The 23,193-nt window shown below is 34.2% G+C and overlaps 1 protein-coding gene across 3 annotated transcripts in view; it reads right to left on the reverse strand.

Moving 5' to 3' along the window:
* Positions 1–838: 838 nt before the first annotated feature.
* SPTLC1 (serine palmitoyltransferase long chain base subunit 1) overlaps positions 839–23,193 on the reverse strand; it is a 34,801-nt gene continuing 12,446 nt past the window's right edge. The window contains exons 4-15 of one of the 3 annotated variants that reach the window (XM_066339683.1): positions 20,659–20,752; positions 20,136–20,208; positions 15,642–15,774; positions 13,778–13,907; positions 11,895–11,984; positions 11,086–11,193; positions 9,610–9,705; positions 9,222–9,318; positions 7,709–7,763; positions 6,012–6,129; positions 5,089–5,162; positions 839–4,574 (exon numbers count right to left, since the gene is read on the reverse strand). In XM_066339683.1, the coding sequence (XP_066195780.1) occupies positions 4,481–4,574; positions 5,089–5,162; positions 6,012–6,129; positions 7,709–7,763; positions 9,222–9,318; positions 9,610–9,705; positions 11,086–11,193; positions 11,895–11,984; positions 13,778–13,907; positions 15,642–15,774; positions 20,136–20,208; positions 20,659–20,752 (1,162 nt within the window). In that variant the 3' untranslated portion in view covers positions 839–4,480. Of the gene's footprint in view, positions 4,575–5,088; positions 5,163–6,011; positions 6,130–7,708; positions 7,764–9,221; positions 9,319–9,609; positions 9,706–11,085; positions 11,194–11,894; positions 11,985–13,777; positions 13,908–15,641; positions 15,775–18,603; positions 18,773–20,135; positions 20,209–20,658; positions 20,753–23,193 lie in introns of those variants that run through there. The other 2 variants (XR_010745890.1, XM_066339684.1) reach the window with 2 other exon arrangements.

Below are 23,193 nucleotides of genomic sequence, written 5' to 3' on the forward strand. Positions count from 1 at the left end.
TGTGGCTTAATATGAATAGAGCTTCTGCCATCTTTGTAGACACCATATAAGAACTGGAAAATTGTCCTTAAGTTTTTCTTTCTTCACAGGGCATGTTCTCCAGGCCCTTGGTCATCTTCATGGTCCCCCTTTGGACCTTTCTTTAATCTGTCTTTGTCTTTCTTGAATTGTGGATACCAGAACAGGAGTACAGTCTGAAAAATGCTGATTAGAATGAGACAATCACTTATTTTGGCCTACCTAAAATGTAAGTTAAACACTGGATTAAACTGATAGATATTTCCAATTCTAGTTAAGCTACTCCTTTGACTCCAATACACCAGGCTGGTTTTTGCCAGCTCTGAATCCTCTGCTGCAAGATCCAACCTAATTACACAAACAGCATACTAAGTGGCAACACCTCTAATAGAAGAGGAAGATAGAGAAATCTTATCCATGAAATATGGTAGGCAAAATTGCAGTATTTTATTCTGTAAATGTGTCTCAAAGCTGGGGGACATGTCATCTGGACTCAAGTTTGTTGATACACCAGAAATTCTATTCTGAGTCCCAACAAAACTGTAACTGCCCCAGTGTCTAGCTTCCTATAATAGTGGTTTTCAGCAAGTGTATGCTACCAGAGTATTAGAAATTGGACATGTAGAAACTGTCCTTCACTGATAGGTACTCTTCAGCAGATTTAGTAGCTTCTGTGACTTCTACTATGCGTATTTTGCAATTACCTAGTACACAATGGACCGGAAACCAAAATCTGGAAAATCTATCAACAGCAAGACAGAATAAGTCCATTACCCTATTACCATTAAACTGCCAAAGAACATAAAAACACAAGAAGAAATGTTATCCAGACATTTCCTTTTATTAGGACACTGAAACAGTTTAATGTACAAATGCTTTGTGTTAGTTGTAAATATTTCCTCTGTTTAGGCAGCATTTACAGCTCTGTACATTTACATGTGCACTTCTTTAGTCATCTTAGGATGCAAGACACTTTTGCGGTAGCAACTTCATAGATCAGTGAATGCCAACACTCCACAACTCTGTTTAAAATAATGAAGTCCAGATGGAGTGACAGAAAGGAGACAGTACACCACTCTGTGCATTGACTGGGTTCATATTTCAAAAGTGAAAAAAGACCAAAATCAAAGTTATTCAGCCATAGGTCCCTTTCTTCTTAATACTCTCCTTATGCATTTCACCTCCCATCCAAAAGTACTGATTACTATAATAAACAGAAAAGGCATCTGTAGTTTTTTGTATAAAAACATGAAACTACACAAATAGCAATTATTTAATTATTCTTAAATATTCAAAGAAAATAAATCTCTTTGTTAAAAATAGGAATATATATATCATGTAGACGTGTTTCTTCAAAATAAAATATTTTAAAAGTATTAATTCTTTCCAGTCCATCCCAGTCCTCATATATTGTAAAAAATCAGTTTAATCAAGACAATTTCAATAAATGGCCAACTTCTTACAGTCAAAATGCTCTCCTTCTCAACTACCAGATATTAACAGTAAATGTAAAAAAAACGCCTATTTTTGATCACAATTTAAAATACTGGATTTCTTATCCCCTTAGCTGAAACTCTGTTCCAAGTATGTGGCAAAACTAAATACATAAATTATTTGAAACAAAATTTATTTTCAAAAAAGACTTCAAAATTTGGGATAAGGTCCTTGTGTTTGATTCATGTCACAGTATCCTACTTAACAGCTTTACACTGAACTCCAGTCTCATGCCCACATCTGAAGAAATGGATGAAAAAATAAGAATTCACCCAAATGTAACTACAAAGCAACTAATACAGATTTGTTCATATATTTATCAGCCAAGAGCATTGAGCAGTTAAGCACCTTAACAGGCTTCTGATTTTTCAAATGTCAGAAGCTTAATCAGAACCACCTGCTGTCTTCCTAACCCAAATCAACATTTTTCCTCAGAGCCACCTATTTCTTCACCTGCTTGCCATGACAGACATTTATCAAAAAAAGTCAAAATGAAGAGGAGACAGACATGCTTGAACTGACCAAGGATATCCCTCTCCACCAGTTGCATCTCTTAAGTGTCTTAATTTCTCAAAGAGATCATGCATATAACCTGTCAGTAAAACACATATTACAAGAGCACTTTCGCTGCTATCAACCAAGGTATTCACTTTACCGTGATCTAAATAATGCTTTCCTATTTACTGGTAAGCAGTAACAAAGGACAAAGGCAGTTTTACCAATGTTTTAATGGTGGGCATGTGTTTGGCAAATGAATCTGGCATCTTTTAGCAACATTTTTGAACTTTTATTTTGTCAGAACCAGTTAGGTTTGAAACTGATAGAAATTCCACTCTGCTTCTTGCTACTTTAGTTGTCATCACTTCATTTAAAACCAAAAATACCCAACAAACCAATAACAGAAATAACAACACAAATCCATGTATCTAAAAATTATTTGCAGTTCTCTAAACACAACAAAAATTCCACCCCATTTGCAGATAACCTAAAATAAAATGAGAGAATTAAATATAGATTCTGCAACCTAGGATTTCAATGCCAATGGTTATTTGCTTACCTTCCCAGTTTTATCTTAACTCCAAATCCATTTAATATGCTGCAGTGGAATCAAAGTACCTCATTTGTTCCAAGTTAATACATCAAAGGCTTGACTTCACTTGAATTTGCAGGTTTCAATTATGCAGCCAAAAATGGCTCAAAAGCTCGAAGTAGAGCAGCAACATTTAATTTCCATTTCTTGCAGCCTGTGAGGGTCTTCTAGATTACTAGTCTGCACTTCAGTTCCAGTCTGTCAAATGGGAGTCAGTTTCATTCTGCACATTTTTTTCTCTCTTAGACTGTTGGCTTTTACTCACAGTTAACAAAGAAAACATAAATATCAGTGTAATAGGGATATTCTTTCACATTGGGATAGAAGTTTTATTACATTGCACAGATAATGATATGGCTATTTCAAAAGGTTGAGCAACAATCACAGAACTGCCCCAAGACAACTTTAGATGTTCTATCTGAATGTACACAGATGAAAAGTTTTGAAAGCCACACACAGAAATAGTCTCTATGGACTGAAGGCAACATAGACTACGCTCACCCAATGTAGAATATTTAACAATATTCTGTAACCATGCTACAAAATCCAATTGTGTAAGTAAAAATCTGAGTCAAACATGATTAACTTTATATTTAACAATTATGTTTCTCAAAAATAGTCCTGTAATCCTTGTAGTAGCAACCAAAAAGGCACATAAGTACAAAACAACTCAACACATACTAGGCAGAATGCAAAATTTTTAGATAGGCATTCTTAAAGCAAAATTGTGAAATAAAAAGCTGTACTTTTTCTTTTATAAAAAGGTACATAGTTCCTCACCAGTTTCCTGATTGAAGTAAAGTGTCCATATATGTAATGTCCATCTGTGTGTACTTAAAATCCTGACAGCACAGCCTCCAAATATTACTTTCATGTTACTTGGATTTACATATGCACAGATTGAGTTGTATTTCAGTAGTATTTGTATCATCTAAACCCTTAGTAGCTACCTGTGAGCTTCCCCTTCTAAGGTATAGATGTTTACAGATAAAACTAAGCACATATATTTTTTGTGCTTAAAAGTAGTTTGACTAAGCTAGTATTTAGTTGCTGTTTCAAAACCTTGGTTCATTTTCCATGTTGCCTATTATTCCTCTTCAAGACTGGTACAAAGCTCCCTTATCTGAACATACTACACTGGAATTACATCAGTTCCATCAATTCAAATGTTTGAACTTAGATATTTTAAAGTTAACAATATGAAAAACCTCACCCGTAATATCAAACATGCATATAATTACATATGGAATGCAAAAAGCAAGTAATATTTGATATGAATTTACTGTCTGGCCAGGCTTTCTTAAAACCTGGTTGCCAAAACTAGTTAGAGAAAGATATATAAAGAAAAAGAATTGAAGGTTCCCCCTCCTATAATCCAATAATAAATGACATAATATAGTACAAAATTATATCTTAATGTGTTATCCTTTTGGCAGTATTAGGAACAGTGTACTTTCATTTGCAAGGTGTGGAGGGATAATTCCTTGAAATTTATTTGAAGTTCCCATGTTCTGAGAAAATGGAGAGAAAACACCACATTTCACATGGGGTGAAACACAATGCTTATATGTATTTCTGAGAATGTTTAAGGGTTTGAGGAAATAAATTTGAAACTTTTTACACTAACTTATGAGAGAGTCATGAATGCAATAGTAATATCCCCATTTTAAGTAATGCTAGTAAATGGCAGAGTTTGAATTGGAACAACACTGCGCCATTCACCAACTTGAAAATTCTGCACTCTTCCCCTCACTGCATTTATAGCACTCTAGAACAATTTTGTTAGTCAGGTTTCAATGTGGAAGAATCTGGAAGTCACTATACAGTGTAAAACACTTCTCCTGATAATGTGGGGAAAAAGGAATCCAAAACCAGCATCTAATTCAACACAGACTGTGCAGCTTCCTTGAGAAGTGATGCAGCTTTGTCCAGTTCTTGTTCTGTTTGTTCCACTGTTATCACTACTCGAATACTAGAAAAAGAAAACCAGAACATACACAGTAAACTTTACTCCTAGCCTTCAGCTTTAGAATTGTTATGTACTAATTTCAACACATTAAGATCACTATCTGTAGGGAAATTATTATAAATTCAAATTCAACCAGAAACAAGACAAATGACTAAACACATGTAGTGAAACTACTTTTTGCCCCTGCTCTGCTACCCCACCATATACACTGCAGAAATATGTTATCTTTTTTACCAACAGAGGTGTAGCTCATGGAAATGTGCCCACTAACAGGCTACATGCTGATCTTCAGGATACAGGCAGTTTTGATACAGTTATTTCATGGTACTAGCAACCTGGAACATCACTGAAAATATACCTCAAAAATGGAGCCTCTCCCACTTTTTCCAAGAACCAACTATTCAATCCAGTCTACTGAACAAATTGTATTTGTTGACAAATTTCCATCATTACATGGAAAAGAGAGGGAGAGCCATAGCCCAAAAAAAATCAAGTAATACATTAACTTTCTGCTAACCTGGGTGGAGGAAGACATTTTTCTTCTTTCTCCAGATAGCGAGCCTGTGTTAACGCAATACCACTATTCATGCACTACAAATAAAGAAAATACAGCAGTCAACCTAGGAATTTCTGATTGCATATCCTTTTGATCACTAAATACGTATAACTAACTTTTATTTATCTAGTCTCAAGATAAATGCAAGTTTTCTCCTAAATGGAGGTTTGCAAAGATTGTGCAAAATCACTTCTAATTTCAATACAGCTTTACGACATAAAACAGCTTAGAGTGTAGTGTCTTTAGTTTTCACCTCCATGTAATCAGGCAAACCAACAATATTTATCAGGCAATAAAATCATATTTAAGCATATTTTCAAGGAAATTAACTTCAGAATTTCTTTTTGTTGCATAGTCTTGTTTACCTGCCACCTGATATATAAAGCTTTCCATCAACCCTCACATCTTCATGTTGGACAAAAAGAACCAATGAAGACTGAAGAACGGAAAAATACTACACACAGAATATGAAACTGTTCACACATAAAAAAAGCAAATTCACAGACTCAAAGAAGCAAGGATTGACCTTAAATGGTTAAAATGCACCTCCAGAATGCTCTCCTTATTAACATTATAAAAGTTCTCTAAGCAACAGTTTTATATGCAGATTTGAGCATTAAAATAGGTAACAGGAAATAGCTATTTCCTGAAGTAAATAGTAGAATGTGTATTTTTTAAATCCAGAACTACAGAACTAACTATAGGCAGCAAGAAATGGTTAGAAGATGATCTTTAATAGAGATGCATAATCAGCAAAGAAACTAAGTTTCTTGCAGCATTCCTGCAAGATATTTTAACAAGTTACCTAACAAGCCTCCCTACCCTTCCTTCATTATTAATATTCAAGGGCACTGATATATTTTAATGACTCTGGGGACACTTACATAATCCACAACTCTTTTGAGTAACTTCACATCATTTTCTCGAGATCCACAGCTTTCCTCCAACTGTAAGTGCAATGCTGGAGAAAAAGATTCTCCCACTACTTTTAAACCTGAAATCCTAAAACAAATAAAAAACCTTTGAGGTACATCCCACTTGAAGACATGTTGAAATTCTAGACAACAAGTGTTCTTCCTTTCTAGGTGGTAAGTGAGAAAAGATGAGTATTTCACTTTACTGATACTAATGCAGGCAAAACATATGTGCATTTCAGCTTTTTTACATAAAGATAAAATTATCAAGCAAATGTAATTTCTAAGGAGTTTCAGGAAGTTTGTACAACAATAGTTACTCATCCTTTTGCAAAAAGGATTTATAGTTCAGAAATTTTAAAAGAATTCTTATGAAGATGTAAGAGAAGTGTCTGTGTTAGGCCTGTAAGTTGCTGATAAAAACCCAGCCAGCTGAGTCAAGTCACCTTTTTATCACTTACGGGATAAGAAAGAACAACAGTTTTGCAGGGGGGGGTCTTATAAGATTTGGCAAGATTTACGATTTTAAATTATTTCCCATAGAAACTCTTTACAGCATCATCTGTCACTTAGTCAGAAACTCCTCTAAAATTAGTTATATGAATATATGTAGTATATTATATGTTAAGTAATGTTTTTGTTCCCTCGTCTGTATGTTGAAACAGTTGTTAACTCGCTTTAACTGGCTAGAATTTAACAGAATGACTGACATCTGACTGTCATTGTCCTGACACATCACACACATTTAGGACTGAGTTATTCCCATCCAAAAATCTGTATTTAATTTCCAAGCAAGACCTCTGGTCCCCAAAATTAACAGGTCACATAAATGCATAGCAATTATCAGGTCTAATTTTGATTTCTAAACTTAGATAAGCTTGCCTAATACACATCTTAAGAAGATCAGGGTCATATTGACACTATATTAAGCATGCATTAGAGATTTGTATAGCAGTGTCTTTAGAAGTTATTAATTTCTGTATAATGCAACACAAAACTGAGGGAGAAGAATTGTAAAATACAACTGCACAATTACTGCACATTAAATGGCTGTTGAATATCACAGCTATTTCTGCATCTTTTAAATATCAAAACCTGACAGATAAAAAAGCAGTTAGTCAGTATTGCCATCTTTTAAAACAGCATAGTGTTTGAAAATTTTAAACCTTATTTTTCAGATAAATTCTAGCAATTTTCTTTATGCCTCCAGAAAAACAGGTATTTTATTACTATTTTAACATTCAAGTCAAATACATAGGAATATTGTATTAAAGGTGATTAAAAAGGTGCATTCTTTGAAAGAGTATCTGCTAAGCTTCATACCAAATGTTTTTATTTAGACAATTTCCAAAATGTTGATTAACACTTTGTGTCATTGAGATCTATCACACTCTCCTAAAGATTTTAATGTGTAAGAAATTGCAGACATCCTCAACAGCCTTAGGAAATAATCTCATTTCAAAACTTGTAAAGGATTTAAAAAACTTGAACTCTTTTTAGTAGTATAACAGAGACAGTTAGGAAAGACTAAGTTTTCTCCTTTAATACATACATAATTGAGTAACTGTAAAACCAGAAAAAGATTTGGGCAAGAAGAGTGCCTTTAAAGTTGGCATTATAAAGGCATAGCCAAATAAAAGCCAAAAAGCCCCAAACCCCACACTTACCCCTGTAAAGCTTTGTGAATCCATTCACATTTAGTCCGGAGAGTCTGAAAAATGTCTATACACAAAAAACAACAAAAACACAAAAAAATCCAAAAACAAAACAGAAAAAGGCTTAGATTTCCTGCTTCTACTTTACATTTCCCCAAGATTTCAAATATAGCATTTGGACTCAAACTAACGTATATCCATAGAACTAATAAGTGTCTTTACTACTACTCTTAATGTTCCCGATTCCTATTTCTGCCAGGAAATGACAAGCTCTTCAATCTTGACAAATGCACTACTTCCATTTATCTCATTACTCCAGCTGCATATGGAGCTGCTGCCGTTCATGACCATATGGAAGGGATGACATAAACACTTTGTAATGGGACTGAAATGGCAGGTCCAATTTATAAATATCCATAAATATCTATTGCCATGCAGACTCTGCTCATTGCAGACTCCGTTCACAAGTTCACTGCAGTTTCTTAAAGAGAAAACAGACTCCTGGATTTGCAAATCATGGCTCTTTTCCTTGGTGAAGGCTAATCCTACACTGCACCTAAGAGTCCTGTAACTTACCCTTAATTTTTTCTTGATTTTATTTCACTTCAGACAACTGGGCATGGGCTACCTAGTAATTTTTATTTATTTGTCACAAATTAAATACTGCATCTTTTCAGATGTCCTCCAATCTGTTGATGCAAATGAAGGATAAAACCAATTTTACACAATTTCACAATTTGGCCAATTTTGTCCTCCTGTGCCACTCAGCTCTTCCACTTCCTAAAAAAAAAAAAATAATTCTTTCCCAGGTGTTCTAGTGGCTGGGATTTGGCGCTGCTGTGGTTTGGGCTCGATTCTTGGTCAGCAAAAAGATTTTTCAATGTTGGATGGTTGGATGGAGCTCCTGGTCTACGTGCCCTTGCCATTGGCAGGTACTGGAACTAGATGATCTTTAAGGGCTTTTCTAGATGACTCCTACAGCAGAAACTTCTGTCTGCCAACTTTATAAAAATGCCCTGTTTGTGATCCTGCAAAGCACAGGCAGTGTTCTCCCTGATCATTCCTGAGATTCTCACCTGAATGCTTAACTAGGAAAAAAGCCCCTAATTATATAGTGCAAGTGGAAAGGAGAGGGTTGCTCTGTCCTGAGGAAATATATTACCATTTCTATTTAACTTTCTCTTCCTTCATATGTGCTGAAGGAATACAATTTTAAGGAAGAAGCATATCTCAGATCTAAATGGAAGAATAAAAAATTCTTATTTGCTTTTTAAAAACCATCTTTGTCCGTCTTAGCCTCAAATAACTTGCTTATTTTCAGCTGGAAGATGGACAGGGATGGAAACACTGAAGAAGAAAAGCAGAATGGGAAATACCATGAAAAAAAAAAGCATGTAAAATTAACTAGCAAAAAAATAAAGAGGACATCAGAGTAAAAAGGTGAAGAATCAAAGTAGAGAGAAGCCCCAGTTATTAGTTTAGAGTGAAGAAATACTAAAGGATAACATTTTCCTGAATTAAGTACCTGGATTATCTTCCATAATATTCAGAGCCTCAATAGCAGCAGCAGCTAACAAAGGAGGCAGGGACGCAGAAAAGCAATAGCCTTGACCAGACAATCGCTATGGGAGAAAAGGAAAAAAAAATTCTGTAGTAATGTAGACAATGTTTTAAAAGTGAATTCATTAATATAGGTACATATTAAAACCTCTCCTCCACACCCACAGGTACATCTAAGGATTTAAAAGCAGGTCTCTGATTCATCTAGAGTCTTTCACAGGAACCAGACAGTTCTGTGTAGAATCAAATACTGCACAATCAACTATATCATACTTGCAAATTGATATTAATAATTAATTCTCACATATAAGTAACTAATAGTGCCAGACTACTTAAAAAGAGATCTGTCTTACCTGATGGTCAATAATAAAAGATCTTCCACAGCAAAATCCACCAATAGAAGCCAGTGAATTTTCCATGTTTGCACTAATAAGATCTATATCATCAATCTGTCAGTTAAATTAAAAACTTATTAAAAGATGCTTTGGATTGCATCAGGATTATAAGTTGATCTATTAAAGATACATCTTGTTTCACACTACCATGAATACTAGAGAATATTCACCAAATTATGACGTAATAAAATGAGAATACAACTGAAATAACAATTTTAAGCAATACAGGAATAGATATTTATGGATCTGTAAATAAATCGCATGATCTCTCCCTTCCAGGCATTGCAATGTGAAGAACACAAACAGATAAAAAATTATTTAGATGCTGGTGACAACTCCACAATGCACTCAGTGTAGCAGTGCCCTTTAAGAGTTTAAGTAGCCCCACTGTAGTCAGTAGGAGGTAGAATGTGATTAAAATTTAGGCATAGACCTAATTAAAATAGTCTGAACATTCGAGACACAATAGTCTCATTTCACTTGCTAGTTGCAAATATTTTCTTTTGCCAGGCTACAAAACATTTTGTCTGTAATTTCATTTAATGTAAAAGTCAGTTAATTGGAAAGGAAGTTAACAAAGAAGTCAGCTAATCAGATAGCAGTTGGCATATATCACAGTAACAGTGTGACCTTTTCTAAATTAATTTTCTCTTTTCCATGTTTGGTATTAAGTGAAAATAATAGGATAAAGCGGAAGACAGAATGAATTCTCTGAATTTGTTATTTCACTTCCAAACTGAATTCAGATATTGTCAGAATGCACTGAAAGATGCTCCACACTGGAATACTAGCCAACAAAAAGCACTTCTTTCCCCTCAGCCCAGGGGACTGTGATAGCAAGCAGCTGCAACGATACCATTTTGGATTTCCAAAGTACTCCTCAGCTGCATAAACACCACGAAAAGTAGCCCCTTGGAAATAGTTTAGCTTAATCTGCTAGTAAAGTACTACAATAACACCTTTGACAGAACCATCAGAAGTTTTATCTTCTTTTTCCCCCACTGGAGTAAAAGGCAATAAAGCAAAACATGACAGCCACATACTGCTAAGATTTTTCTTATTTACTCCAAGACCTCAAATATTTTTGTGTCAGAGTGACACTTTTAAGTGTATGCAGCTGCAAAAGACAGCATTATCACACTGGGCATCCAAAAAAAGATAGAATCATGCATTGTAAAAATTCTTCTGTTATCTTTCTCACTAAAGATAAGTAAAACTATTTCAAGTAAGCACATGAAAGACTGCCAAGACCTGAAAGCTCTAGGATGGCTAAGAAAATAGTATATTTAGAAATACATATATATTTTAAAATCCCCTATATTTAAATGTCTATTGTACACTACAAAACTATCTGTTAAATGCCACAGGTATCAGGAAACAATTGCACAACTTGGTTCTGTACAAATCTCTCACTCACAACAAAAAAGTACACACATTTATTCCAAAGTGCTCAGTAATTCCTCTTCCATGTTCTCCAAGGACTCCAAAGGAAAGGCTCTCCTCCAAAAATATTCTAACTTTGTATTTATACTTCAATTTTATCTAAAACAAAGAAAATTTTATAAAATACAAGTCAGAGTTTGGTGACAAAATGCATGGGGGAGATAAGGTAAAGAATGACAAGAACAACATTCTGAATACTGTATAAAAGTGAGTTTTATAGTTCTGTCATCAACACATTTTAAAAGTCTTCAAAATCATTCCACCATATAATACTGAAACAAATGTCATAAATTTTCATATATAAAAAATGTGGGTTTTTTTTTAAAGGTACTTTCCAGACAATGTATTTTCACATAATTTCTTCCATCATCTACAAGAACAGAGACTGCATAAAAAGCCATTTTATGCTGAATAGCAAATATTTTCCTTTGAGTCACTATTTCTGACATTCCTGTTAAGGTTTCTTTGAAACTTTTTTTTTCCTTTTTTTTAGATATAACTTAGTTTAACAAACTAGTATCATACCACATAGCTGAGTATTTTACAGTATATTTTACAGGATAAAAATTAAGACAACTGAACACTATTTTTTAGTCTCAACAGCTTCAGAATCCTAATCAGAAGTTTCATAACAAGGTTAAGGTTTGGAATCATCATGTAATGAACATGTGAGAAAGCAGGAAAGTAGACAAAAAAACTGCCTGCAGAACTTTTCTATGTAGGCTTATTTACACAACACTATTATTTCATTAGCCACATACTTTCACATGCAGTTCAAAAGGCAAACTAAAACCACTTACCAGCTCTGGAAGAGGGCAAATGTCTCCTGTGTTCATATACAATCCTTCTACTACAATAAACCTTCGAGTTACACGGGCCTTGCGAGGATTCTTCAGAGAAAGATATGGATTTAGTTTATACCAACTGTCACTAAACAAGTAAAGCTCTAAGTATTTTTTTGATAGGGAAGATTTTTCTGAAGGGAATGGACTCTTTTTAAAATAAGCTGTTACTTAAGTTTAAACTTCATATTTTTCATCTGTAACAAAAGTTGAAACGCCTCACTGGAGTACCTTCTGCGTTTTATTTTATTTATTTTGTAATAATTTCAAAGCTTTTGACTTCTACACATGATTTAAGAGGCCTTGTTTTGCAACAAAACATAACCAGTCCATTTGAACTTTATGAATAAAAGCCAACCAAAGCAACTAAGAACAAATACTACAAATCTTGATCGCTATTATACTCATCATTAGTATAAGCATTTAGAAGACTTTTCAACAAGTGTTTCGAGCACCAGGATTCACAATGCAGCAAGAACTTCTTACAAGAACTGCCTTTGTAAAACACAATGCAAAAGTTTTCATAACATTCATGTTACAAAGTAATTATCTGATCTCTGTATACCATACAGAACATTAAAATATCTTTCACTTGTTTCTGATAAATTTCAATTTGTATTATTTCAGGTTTGTGGTTTTAAAATGCCATTCTTCTGTTATTTACTTTGAATCTTATTGATATTTTCTGAACAAGGGTATTTAGTCACACTTCTTTCATTTTCCGATTTAGAAATATCCATTTAACTTTTCTGTGTGGTAGGTACTAAACTAGTCACAGTAGGCTCTACAGGCTTTATCAACTCTAATGATATTACCTACCCTTTTCTAGTCAGTATGTCTTAGTTATACACACATGGTCTGTATTAAGCTCTTACCCACCAATTTTATGTTCACATTCAGCTAATTACAGTAAGAAACTTTAACCATGTAGCTAATTCAAAGCACTCTGCTTCAACAAACCAAATGTGTTCTACAAATTAGTCTGAAAACCACAAATAAAAAGTCATATAAAGATTATCTGACAAAATGTATTGTCCATGAAGGTATGTTAACTAATATGTTATCTATATATCTGCTTTTAATCAGATCCATTACTGATTTACACTGCTGTTAAGCTGACTGACAGTTTATCTACTTTACTTTTTTTAAGACTCATCACAAAATCAGCTTTCTTTCAATTGTCTGTGACTTGCCAGCATTCTGTGAACAAACCATACAACCATGATAGCTATTCAGTTAATTCTTTTAAAACTCATTTAATCAAGTTATTTGTACTTTCCGATCCTGATCTAACTGCCTTTGGACATCCTTTCACATTACTGTCAGAATGAGAAGCAAGCCATCAGACTGATTCAAATTTTTCAAGAGAGAGAACATCTTCAGAGTTGATTCCATGATAAGGGAAGAGTGAGAAAAAAATCAACCATATTGATTCTATAAAGGACTAGCCATTTTTCTGCTGATTTTATACTGTGGCTATTTTATAGTGAAAATGATAGTTGACTTGCATGATGTATTAGGTAAATACAGTTACATAAATTTCTCAAAGATAAAAAAAAAAAACCAAAACCTCTGTAACAGTTTTTAAAGAAAAACACGTCAGTGAGCTGTCTGTAAAAGACATTCCCCTGCTACTAATGCCTTTGAGCTCAGTTCTAAGGGTTAAGAAGACAAATGCAAATAAATACTTTAAAAAAAAAATCTTAATTAAATAAGCAACATTGACTGCTCAATAGAGAGCTATGAAAAGCAAGTAACTGCACTGCACCCATTCAATTACACGACTCAATGTGGGGGAACTGGCACAAAAGACTACAAATATTTCTTCAAAGAAGTAGTACCTTTTGATCTTCAGTCTCTTGTTCTTTCAACAGTCGCTCAAGGTCAGCCATATCATTATGCTTAAATAACTTGATGTTACTACGAGATGCTTGTAAACCCTTCTGAATAGCAAAGCAGGCAGCTTCATCTCTGTAAGTATAGCAAACGCTGCTAAGTTTGTTAAACACAGTGCAATTGTTCAAAGAAAGCTGGCTATTAGGATTTATCTTTCTTTTGAGCAGATATTTGTATTTATGTGTAGACAAAAACAGATGTTTTAAAGCACTGTATATTTTATTTACATTTTGAAAACTCATTTCAAAGCTTCTCAACTTTATATGTATTACCAACACTAAAAACAAGCCAGCAGGTTTGTTTTGGTTTGTTTTCCCAATCTACACTGATCCTCTTGTTTGCACATGACATCAGTTTGAGCACAGCACTCCACAGACCAGGTAGAATACCACAGTAATCATCCCAGAAACCTCTCACTTAATTTGTTCTGGGTCTTAGAAGCAAAACACAAATATATGCCTGTGACATTTACTGCAGTCCTCCAAATACTCAAACACTCCATTTTAAAATCCTTTAAGAAATAATATCTGCACGTCCAAAGAACTATCCTCCATTTTTAAGTGTTGGAACAGCAAATTTCCAATTATGATAGGGGATGCCATTTCACAGCTGCTCAGGTCAACTGATCTTGTGAAAGTGGCAACTAAACCAAACCTGCATATGCTAAATGCAGTAATTTCAAACAAGCTGCTTTTAAATACACTGCAATCTTTTGCCAATGAGAAGCTAAAACAGTATGAGATAACTAAACTCAGGGTACACTGGCATCCTTGAGTAGTGTGTGCACAATCCTAGTCATTTGCATGAAAAATGCTGATGCAGAAGACAATCAAAAATATGACTAAATTATGAAAGAACTTCTGTAAAGAGGTCAAATAGGCTGCAAGCCTTACACTCAGAAAAGAGAGCACTAAAGACAGATTTTGGCAGACAAACATCAAAAGTACCACTGTGTTGTAATTTAACCACAGCAGGCAGCTGAGCTCCACATTGACACTCACTCCATACTCTCAGTGGAAAATCCCTATCTAAAAATCAAATGCATCAGTAGAAACTGGTAGGTATTATACTTGGAACAAGTATTTTTTCATATTCATATATAATATTTTTCATAAAATGTTCATGTTAACCATTTGCATGTAATAGAAACACTGAGGACATTAAAGATCTAAGGTACTGAAAGAATTAGAAGACAAGAAAAATCCATCAACTCGTACTAAATCCCAGCCCTCTTTTTTGGCACAGTAAAATGATTATTGTTACATTGTTTCTCTCAGTTCTTGAACTTCCCTTGACAAATCATGACTGGCTAGTCTTAGGTTCCAGATACTGGGCCTGCCATCAGAAAAATCAAACCATTTATTTGATTCTGCATAGCTATTCTTCTGTTACTTTAATATGCACCAATATTTATCCAAATAATTCATTGCAAATAGGCATGAGGGGAACAGAACAACTCTCCTCGAAGAAAGGTGAAAAGCTGGCAGTAAACAGGAGAAAAGTAAGTATAACTGTATCATTTAAGAAGAAAATCAGTTGTTAAAATTACATTAGAATTTGAATATACAAGTAATTTTGCTTGTTTTGCAGCTGAGTGCCCACCTCTGAGCTTTCTCGATGAAAACGTAACTGATTTGTAATATTTGGCAAAGAAAAAACATTTTAATTTTGTACTGCATAATACTTGATCAAAACCAGCAATATTTTTAAATGTTCAACAATATATTATTTATATTCAACAACTGTTCAACTTACATGATTTAGCAATCATTAAAAACAGGAAGAAAACCATTAAAAAACAATACTTACACAAATACAATGTCCCCCCTCTTTGAATATGCAGGGATAGCACTTGCAATTGTTGCAAATCCATATGAGTATATAATAGCTTCCTCTGTCCTCATGAATTTTGCTAGCCGTTCTTCTAATTCTAAGTGCACATCTATTTGAGAGAAAAATCAAAAATATATTAGATAGCTACCTTTTTTTGTATCAAAAAGTCTATCATTACTCTTAGAAATCATCTAATTGAAGTAAACAAGAAAATTTATTTGTAGGAAGAGTATTAAAACAAGTTACTTCCCAAAATCCAGTTCCAACCAATCCAGCTTCACTTAAAATGATAAGTAACATAGATTAACATTAATAACATAAGTAGCATAAAAATAAAATTAACTGTTATTAATCACAAGTTTTGACAGATCTGAAAGTATTTATGCAACATGTCTCTCTAATGTTCCTACACCAAAGCTGTTAAAATCTACTTGTGATTAGACCACAAATGATGCCATATCCTTGGACTGCAACTACAGAGCACAGTTACTACAGTCAGAAAACAAATTTCGTAATTTGTAGCAACTAATGAGGTCCTGTTGGCAGACTGGCAGTTCTTCCAAGCTGATGCTTCCACTACATAAGCACAGCTATCATTGTAGCTGCTCTTGTCAGACTACAAGTTGCAATCTCCCGAACACACTTTAGCCCATTGAAAAGGTCACATCTCCAAGCCAGAGATTATTCACCCCGAACATACATTGACTCAATCACACACACAGCATTTCCCAAATCGATTTGGTCAAAGTGAGCCATGTCAAAAGTCAAAATATTAAAAACTGTAATACCACATGGTGAGTGGATTGCTGCTGCAGAAAGGCAACTGCAGCATTAAGTATTCTGCCTAAGCAAAACAACCTGTATCAGACAAACTGTTACTTTGATTGTCTAACTCTTGCCACTATCTGCTTCTACTAGCAATAGACAGATAATTATGCCTTTTATCAACTGGAAATAAGTAAGATTAAAATGCAAATAGAGATTATTCCTGTGTGACTTGAAAGACCACCACTGGCCAAGAGTTACCTTTCTGCAATTACTGGAAATACACTGAAACTAAAATCAAATAAAGCACCATCAGTTACACGTAGACTCTTCCAATAGAATGTAGGGCATGGTTATGTCACTGTTGCTCTTTCTGACCAGACACTGACAGAAAAGGTGTGTAAAAATCCCAGCTTTGCCATACTAAACATATCCAGCAAAAGCCTTCCCCAAAAGCATACAGCCATCTGATGTATTTATTAATAAAAGCAAAGGGTATTTATTCAAACAACAGCCTCCCAATCACAGTAAAGAGCAGTTTTATCCATAGCATGCAAAACAGAAATCTTCAACAGTCTTTTCCTGATGTTTACCTGGCATCAAAAATTAGATCAGAAAGAAATTGGTTTTCCCACTGCTTTTAAATGAAAACAAACAGTAAATCACTCATGATTTGGAAGTTTTCTTTTGCATCCTATTATTTTGATCCAGTTGAAACATATAAACCAAATGTTCAGGGATATCTAGAATACTCTTTCCTCTCCAAAGACTTCAGACAGAAGGATACTGACTGGAATTATTTAATCTACTTTCTGACTGAGATTGTAAATAGTCAATTTCCACAATCTTTGTGTCTTTCTATTGTGTCATTGCTACAGGGATTTCAGAATCAATTAACAATATTCGATCAGGCTTCCAAAAAGGCGAGATGACCTTTGATTTACTGAACTGTTGAAAAGCCCAGTAAAGATTAGCAATACCAAAATTTTAAAACACTGATTGGCCACACAGCATTTAAAACATGCAATATAAACAACGTTTAGTCAAAAATGCTTCTTTTTGAAGCCTCATCAGTAGATAATAACAAATGAGGGGAAATAAGAACTGAACTACTATTTTTGAGTGGTCAGCAATTGATACCTAATGAGGAAAAAAGTTTTGAGTGACCATTTATACAACTTAACTGAAAAAGATGACAAGACCATCACTGTTCAAAAGCAGAATTTGCATTCTTCTCTTTGAACCTCATTCAGAAACAACCACCATTACAGTAAATAAGGTCTAGGTAAAAAACAGTGGGCAAAACAAGTAATGTCAGCAAAGGCAGCTAATGAATATATTCAGATTTGTGCTACAGAAAAATGTTCTGCAAGCCCAAGTAAATTTTGCCAAGGGGAAGAACATGTAAGTTCAAAATGACAGACACTTGGTATATCATTACATATAAAGGTATGAATGCTTTGTTTAACAGTGAGGTTAAAAAGTGCTAAGGCAATATTATGGTTTCATTGCAGTAAAATCCTAATACTATATGACTTTCGTTTATTGCAACGATTTGCATTAGTCTGGTTAGACCACCTGGATTAGCCCAGCCTAACGGAAAACTGCAAACACCACCTGAAGTACATTTGCACAGAGCAAGACAACACTGGAACAGCTTTCTATGCAATAATGAAATGTTAATAAAGCTAATACTGTTAATAACTGTTATGAACTGCCTGTGTAGTGCCTATTATATGTTCACGTGGAAGTCAAAAACAAAAGAAATGAGAATTATGGAGAAAATATCCACAAATATTCAGGTATACAACACAAAGTTAAAATATCTTTAAAGAGACTCACTAAATCTATTCATTACCTTCAAAGTGGCACAGATAGGAAGAACCAAATCACAATTCAAATTAAATTATAGTACAATATCTACATTTCAAATAGAGATCTCTAATATTGATATGAAATATCAGTTCCTAAGAGGGGATAAATCTGAGCAGAAACAATCAACAACCATCAGTTAAATTCTACATAGGAATGAAAGAGGAAACAGTGTACAGTTCTGCACAGAACACGACCCACTTACTAAATAGTAAATTTTTTACAGTACATGAAAAATTGTGGGAAAAGTTTAAGGCACACAGTGACACCAGAAGTGTTTCTTCTAACAGATTCATAATCCTGCCACACTTAAATGTTTAAAGTTAGGTGAAAATTTCAGACAAGGGAAGACAATTTCAGACTGAACAAGTAGAGCAGGAGTCTGCTTACCATTTAAAATGAAGCCTCCATTACTATATGTGTAAAAGATGATACCTCAAATGGATGAATATAATATCATATCTTCTCTACTAATGTCAAATAGCAATGCCACAGATCAGATTCCTTGCTCTGTGAAATGGAGTGCTTATCAAAAAAAATCAGGAGCCAATGAATAGCAAAAGCTGTAGTTTATATTTTAGGATTAGGGCAGCAAAGAGAGCAAGAAACAATCCAAAGAATCTCTCACTTATCAAAAAAAAAAAAAACAAACAAAAAACCTTGAACTTAAGCTATTTCAAACAATTACTAGAAATAAATGAAGTGAAAGACTTCACAAAATTTAAAATCAGCTTAGATTCAAAATGTTATTATTCCACAAGGGTTTTTTGAGCACTTCACTGTTTTGGAGGGAAGGGAAAAGCCTATATGAATTCCAACAGATTACTGCTGAACTGTGATTACTGAAGGAAGCTAGTTTCCTGTAAGCTCGCTCTCTACTAATTCAGTAGGCCACCAGTACATTCCTTAGAAACAAATTATGGTTCTAAACTAATGAACAATTTCTAAGATTGATATCAAGACTCAACCCTGTTCTGACAGACTTCTATCAAACCAAATTAGGTATAGAAACAAGTTGATCACTTCAATTAGTTTGATTAACCAAGAAAAGCTCAAGTTTGTCTTGATTTCAAGTCAAGTCTGCAAGAAGCTAACTCCGTGAAATAATTAGAGTATAGATGCCCTCAGAATTCCATCATCTCTAGGGAGAGACTAGAAAGTTCACAAAATGAGTTGATAGTTTTCGCCTGTAACTGTGCAGCTACTCATGTATAACTCTTTGGTTTACATGCAATATTTCAAAATATAAATGCCTATAAAGAACTATATCCAGAGCCCAGTATTTAGCAACTTACTACTTCTTAAAAAAGAATGAAAGAAACCTTTTACCTTAGAAACACCTGCTCAGGTCATAAAATCTCTCAATTACAACATTAAAGTTAACAGTAGTGGAAAAACTTTATTCTGGTTACAGCATTAGTAGTCACAGAAGTAGTCACATTAGTCACAAAAATCAGACTGCCCCCTTGTGGTGCCAGTAGAAAGTTTAATTCGCACTTCTATTTACACTTCCAGTCACTGTGCATTATTAAATTCTAATAGGTTAATTTTCTCTTTCTGTTATGGTTACCAGAACTACAAGAGATTATATATAAACTTTGCAATTGTCCTCAAAGATCAGCATTAGAAAAGGTAAGAAAACAGATAAAATAATAAGAAACAAAGCCAAGAAGAATCTCCGCTACCAATCCTCAACAGCTACTGTAAAACGTGCATTAGAGGATAACTGTTCTTCAGAGCAACAGAAATAACTTTTAGCTTATTGGACTATTTTGGCTGGTTTACTAAACTATTCTGAACACCTTTAAAGGCAGATCAAAGAAAGTTACTCACCAAAAGTACCATAGAATCCTCTGGGTCCACAAGTGCCAACACCGTATTTCTTCAGAGAAGCCTGGGCTGCACTCTTTAATAGAAAGAATCACATGAAATATTCCTATATTAGCTTTCCTATACACTTCACACTGACAATTTTACAATGTACACAGATGACTTTTTCTATCATGCAACATGACCTGCTTCACAGAAGCATACTGAATTCAGTATACTGAATTCTATAACCAATTTCACCTCAAAACTATTTTAGACAAGTGTTTAAGCATCACCTATTCTATTCTAATGAGCATGAAGCACTAATTTAACTTGAAAATCAACTAGGTATGCAGTAAGTACACCAGATTAAACTTCAGTAAAAATACAAACTTGAATAGCAAAACATTATGAGATTTAGAATCTTACTTCCTGCTTTAGCAGTATGTTATTCAAGAAGTTCATGCTTTCTGTACTCTTTATCCTGAGGTAACATACAAAGTAAAAGAAGAATAATCACACAAATAGAGTAACTGGAAGAACTCACCTTAACTTTTTCATTATTCAAAAGTCCAAGGAAGTTAAATGATGCAAAGTTTATACATTCCTTGCCATTAACAGTGATTATATGGGTGGGAGGACTGAAAAAAAATTACAGACCTATTGTTATGAATGAATAGTTGTCATTTTCATAAACATGTAATACAGGAGTTCTGTTTTTCAACAATAGAAGGCACTAAGGTTTTTCAAGATTCCCTCTTTCTACTTATTCTGTTGCAGCTGCCAATCAGTATTTAAATTCAATGTCAAGTCACAAATATCTTCAACAAAACCTATATTCCTGAAATTTGATAAAGAAATTGTTAATAGTTTCTTGAGATATTTAATGATTTCTTCTTGAAAACTTAATTCATAGAAAGATGATCTCTGAAGAGATAAATGAAACTTCTCATTTAAATGCAAAGTGATATCTATTTTCAAGAAGAAATACTAAAAATGAAAATCATACCTCTTTGCTCTTACTTCCAAGCGAGAAACTAATTCAAAATCAATGTTTCTGTCATAAAGCAACCCCAAAATACCTATCTTGTACTGATACGGCTATTGAAATACAAATAGTAGCTGTAAGTGGACAAAACTACTGTATTAGTTACTGATTACTATTACCTCAAGTTTCCTATTCAGTTTAATCTGTAATGGCTTAAATAATTTATGTAATCAGTAAACAGAAAAAGTCTGAAAACACACATTACTAGCAAATTACTAACATCATAATATACATGAAGCAAAGGGCAATATTACACCTTTAAATTAAAGCATCCTGTCTGTATACTGTGTTCTATAAGCAGACCAGTTTTGGCAATTATGCACATCAATACAACAAGTTCAAAAATTTCCATTAATCACTTGGAGTTAATAAGTCTCAAATCTAAGCCAAATACAAAACCTTGTGTCTGCCCATTTCTGTACCTGCTGTCAAATACTACAGTTGAGATTCTGTGCTATTCCTCAGACAGTAATTTCCCATGTGGAAAACTAGCAGTGGGCAATTTTCTTGATCAAAATTAAACACGGCTGCTCAAACAACAAATGCCTGTGCACAGCGGTTCTAAACCTGGTGGCCAAAGATATTTTAGTGGGTACATTTGGCCTGCAAAGCAAATAACTTTTAAGTCCAAGCTATTTACTGCAAGTTAAGAAAAACTCAACTGCCTGAACTCCACTTAAAAAAACTCCATGATTTCATGTTGTATCTGTCCACTTGAGAAAATGGAACACACGGGGCTTCAACTAAGCAACTGCAAAAGTTTACTAAACGGCTTTGGAAAGCTTTCTACTAACACAGCGCATGTGCATCTTTTGAATGTCGAATCTGCCACCAAAAAGGAGGTGTCCTGCATTACTGTAGTGCATCTTCTGCACAGTAGTAGCATTATAGAAATGTGCAGCAAACTGTCTTGGGGAACTGACCGCCATTAAAAATACACCTGGATTTGTTCCACTGTCTAGCTCATCAGAGCCTAAGTGCCTACATCAGTGCCTACATCAGTACCAAAGTCTGGATGTCCTACTAAGTGAAATAATTACCTAGTTCCATAGATATTCACCAGAGCAGTCCTGTATACATATATTTTGTCACTAACATGGGATTCAGTATATTCCCAGCATACTATCAAATCAGGTAAATTTACAACAATTTGCCTCACAGCTTCACCTCTCAAACCTAGAAAACACATCAATGTTCACCAATAACTTGGCCCTTATAAAGCTGTAGCCTTCATAGAAACTTGGCCACCCTTTGCTACCAGAATTCTACCCAAACTCCTAAAGAAACATGAGAAAAGGAAAAGGTTATTTCAGTGAATAATTATAACCAAAACATGGATATTGACCACACTGTAAAGCCTGCCTTACAACAACAGTAAGTCTTTGGAAAAAGAAAACCCTGAAACTTTTGATTTTTTTAATCTTTTCATGTATTTCCCTTCCTCTGCTATAACAGTGAATTAGGTATCACGGTTAGGAGCAACAGTTATGACATACAGAGTGATCCAGCTTAAACAGTAAATAAAAATATAATTTCAAGCTATATTCAAAAAACTTGCAAGCAAATCCTTCAGAAATTGTCTTTTAAGGATTGATAGCATGCCCACTATTCTTGGGCCTCTCACTTAAGTGTTTCATATATTGAAAAAATCAGTCACAGAAAAAAAGTTAAGAAAGTACTAATGACGTGACTTATTTTAATGCAGAACAAGAATTAGCATGAACAATTTTCAGATGTACTGTTTTAGGAAATAGATTCACATTTTCTGAGTAAAATCTTGTACAACTAAGCTATCTTGAATAGATTAGTTCTCAGAAAGGCTACCACAATAAGTAACTAATTTCTGAACTGTGAAAGCTGTTGTGGGTACCTTCTTCAAAGTTGGTTTAAGATGGGTCACTTTTTTGGTTAGGACATGTCTGAGTTTTTGGCTTTCCTTATCATTTGGCAATGTTACTTGACTATGCAGAAAGAAGAGTATGAACACAGGGTACAAACAGCACAGCTTACCGAGGGAGGAGAAAATCTGCCTCA

This window comes from Sylvia atricapilla, chromosome Z (genome assembly GCF_009819655.1).
Source record: "Sylvia atricapilla isolate bSylAtr1 chromosome Z, bSylAtr1.pri, whole genome shotgun sequence".
Taxonomy (NCBI): Eukaryota; Metazoa; Chordata; class Aves; order Passeriformes; family Sylviidae; genus Sylvia; species Sylvia atricapilla.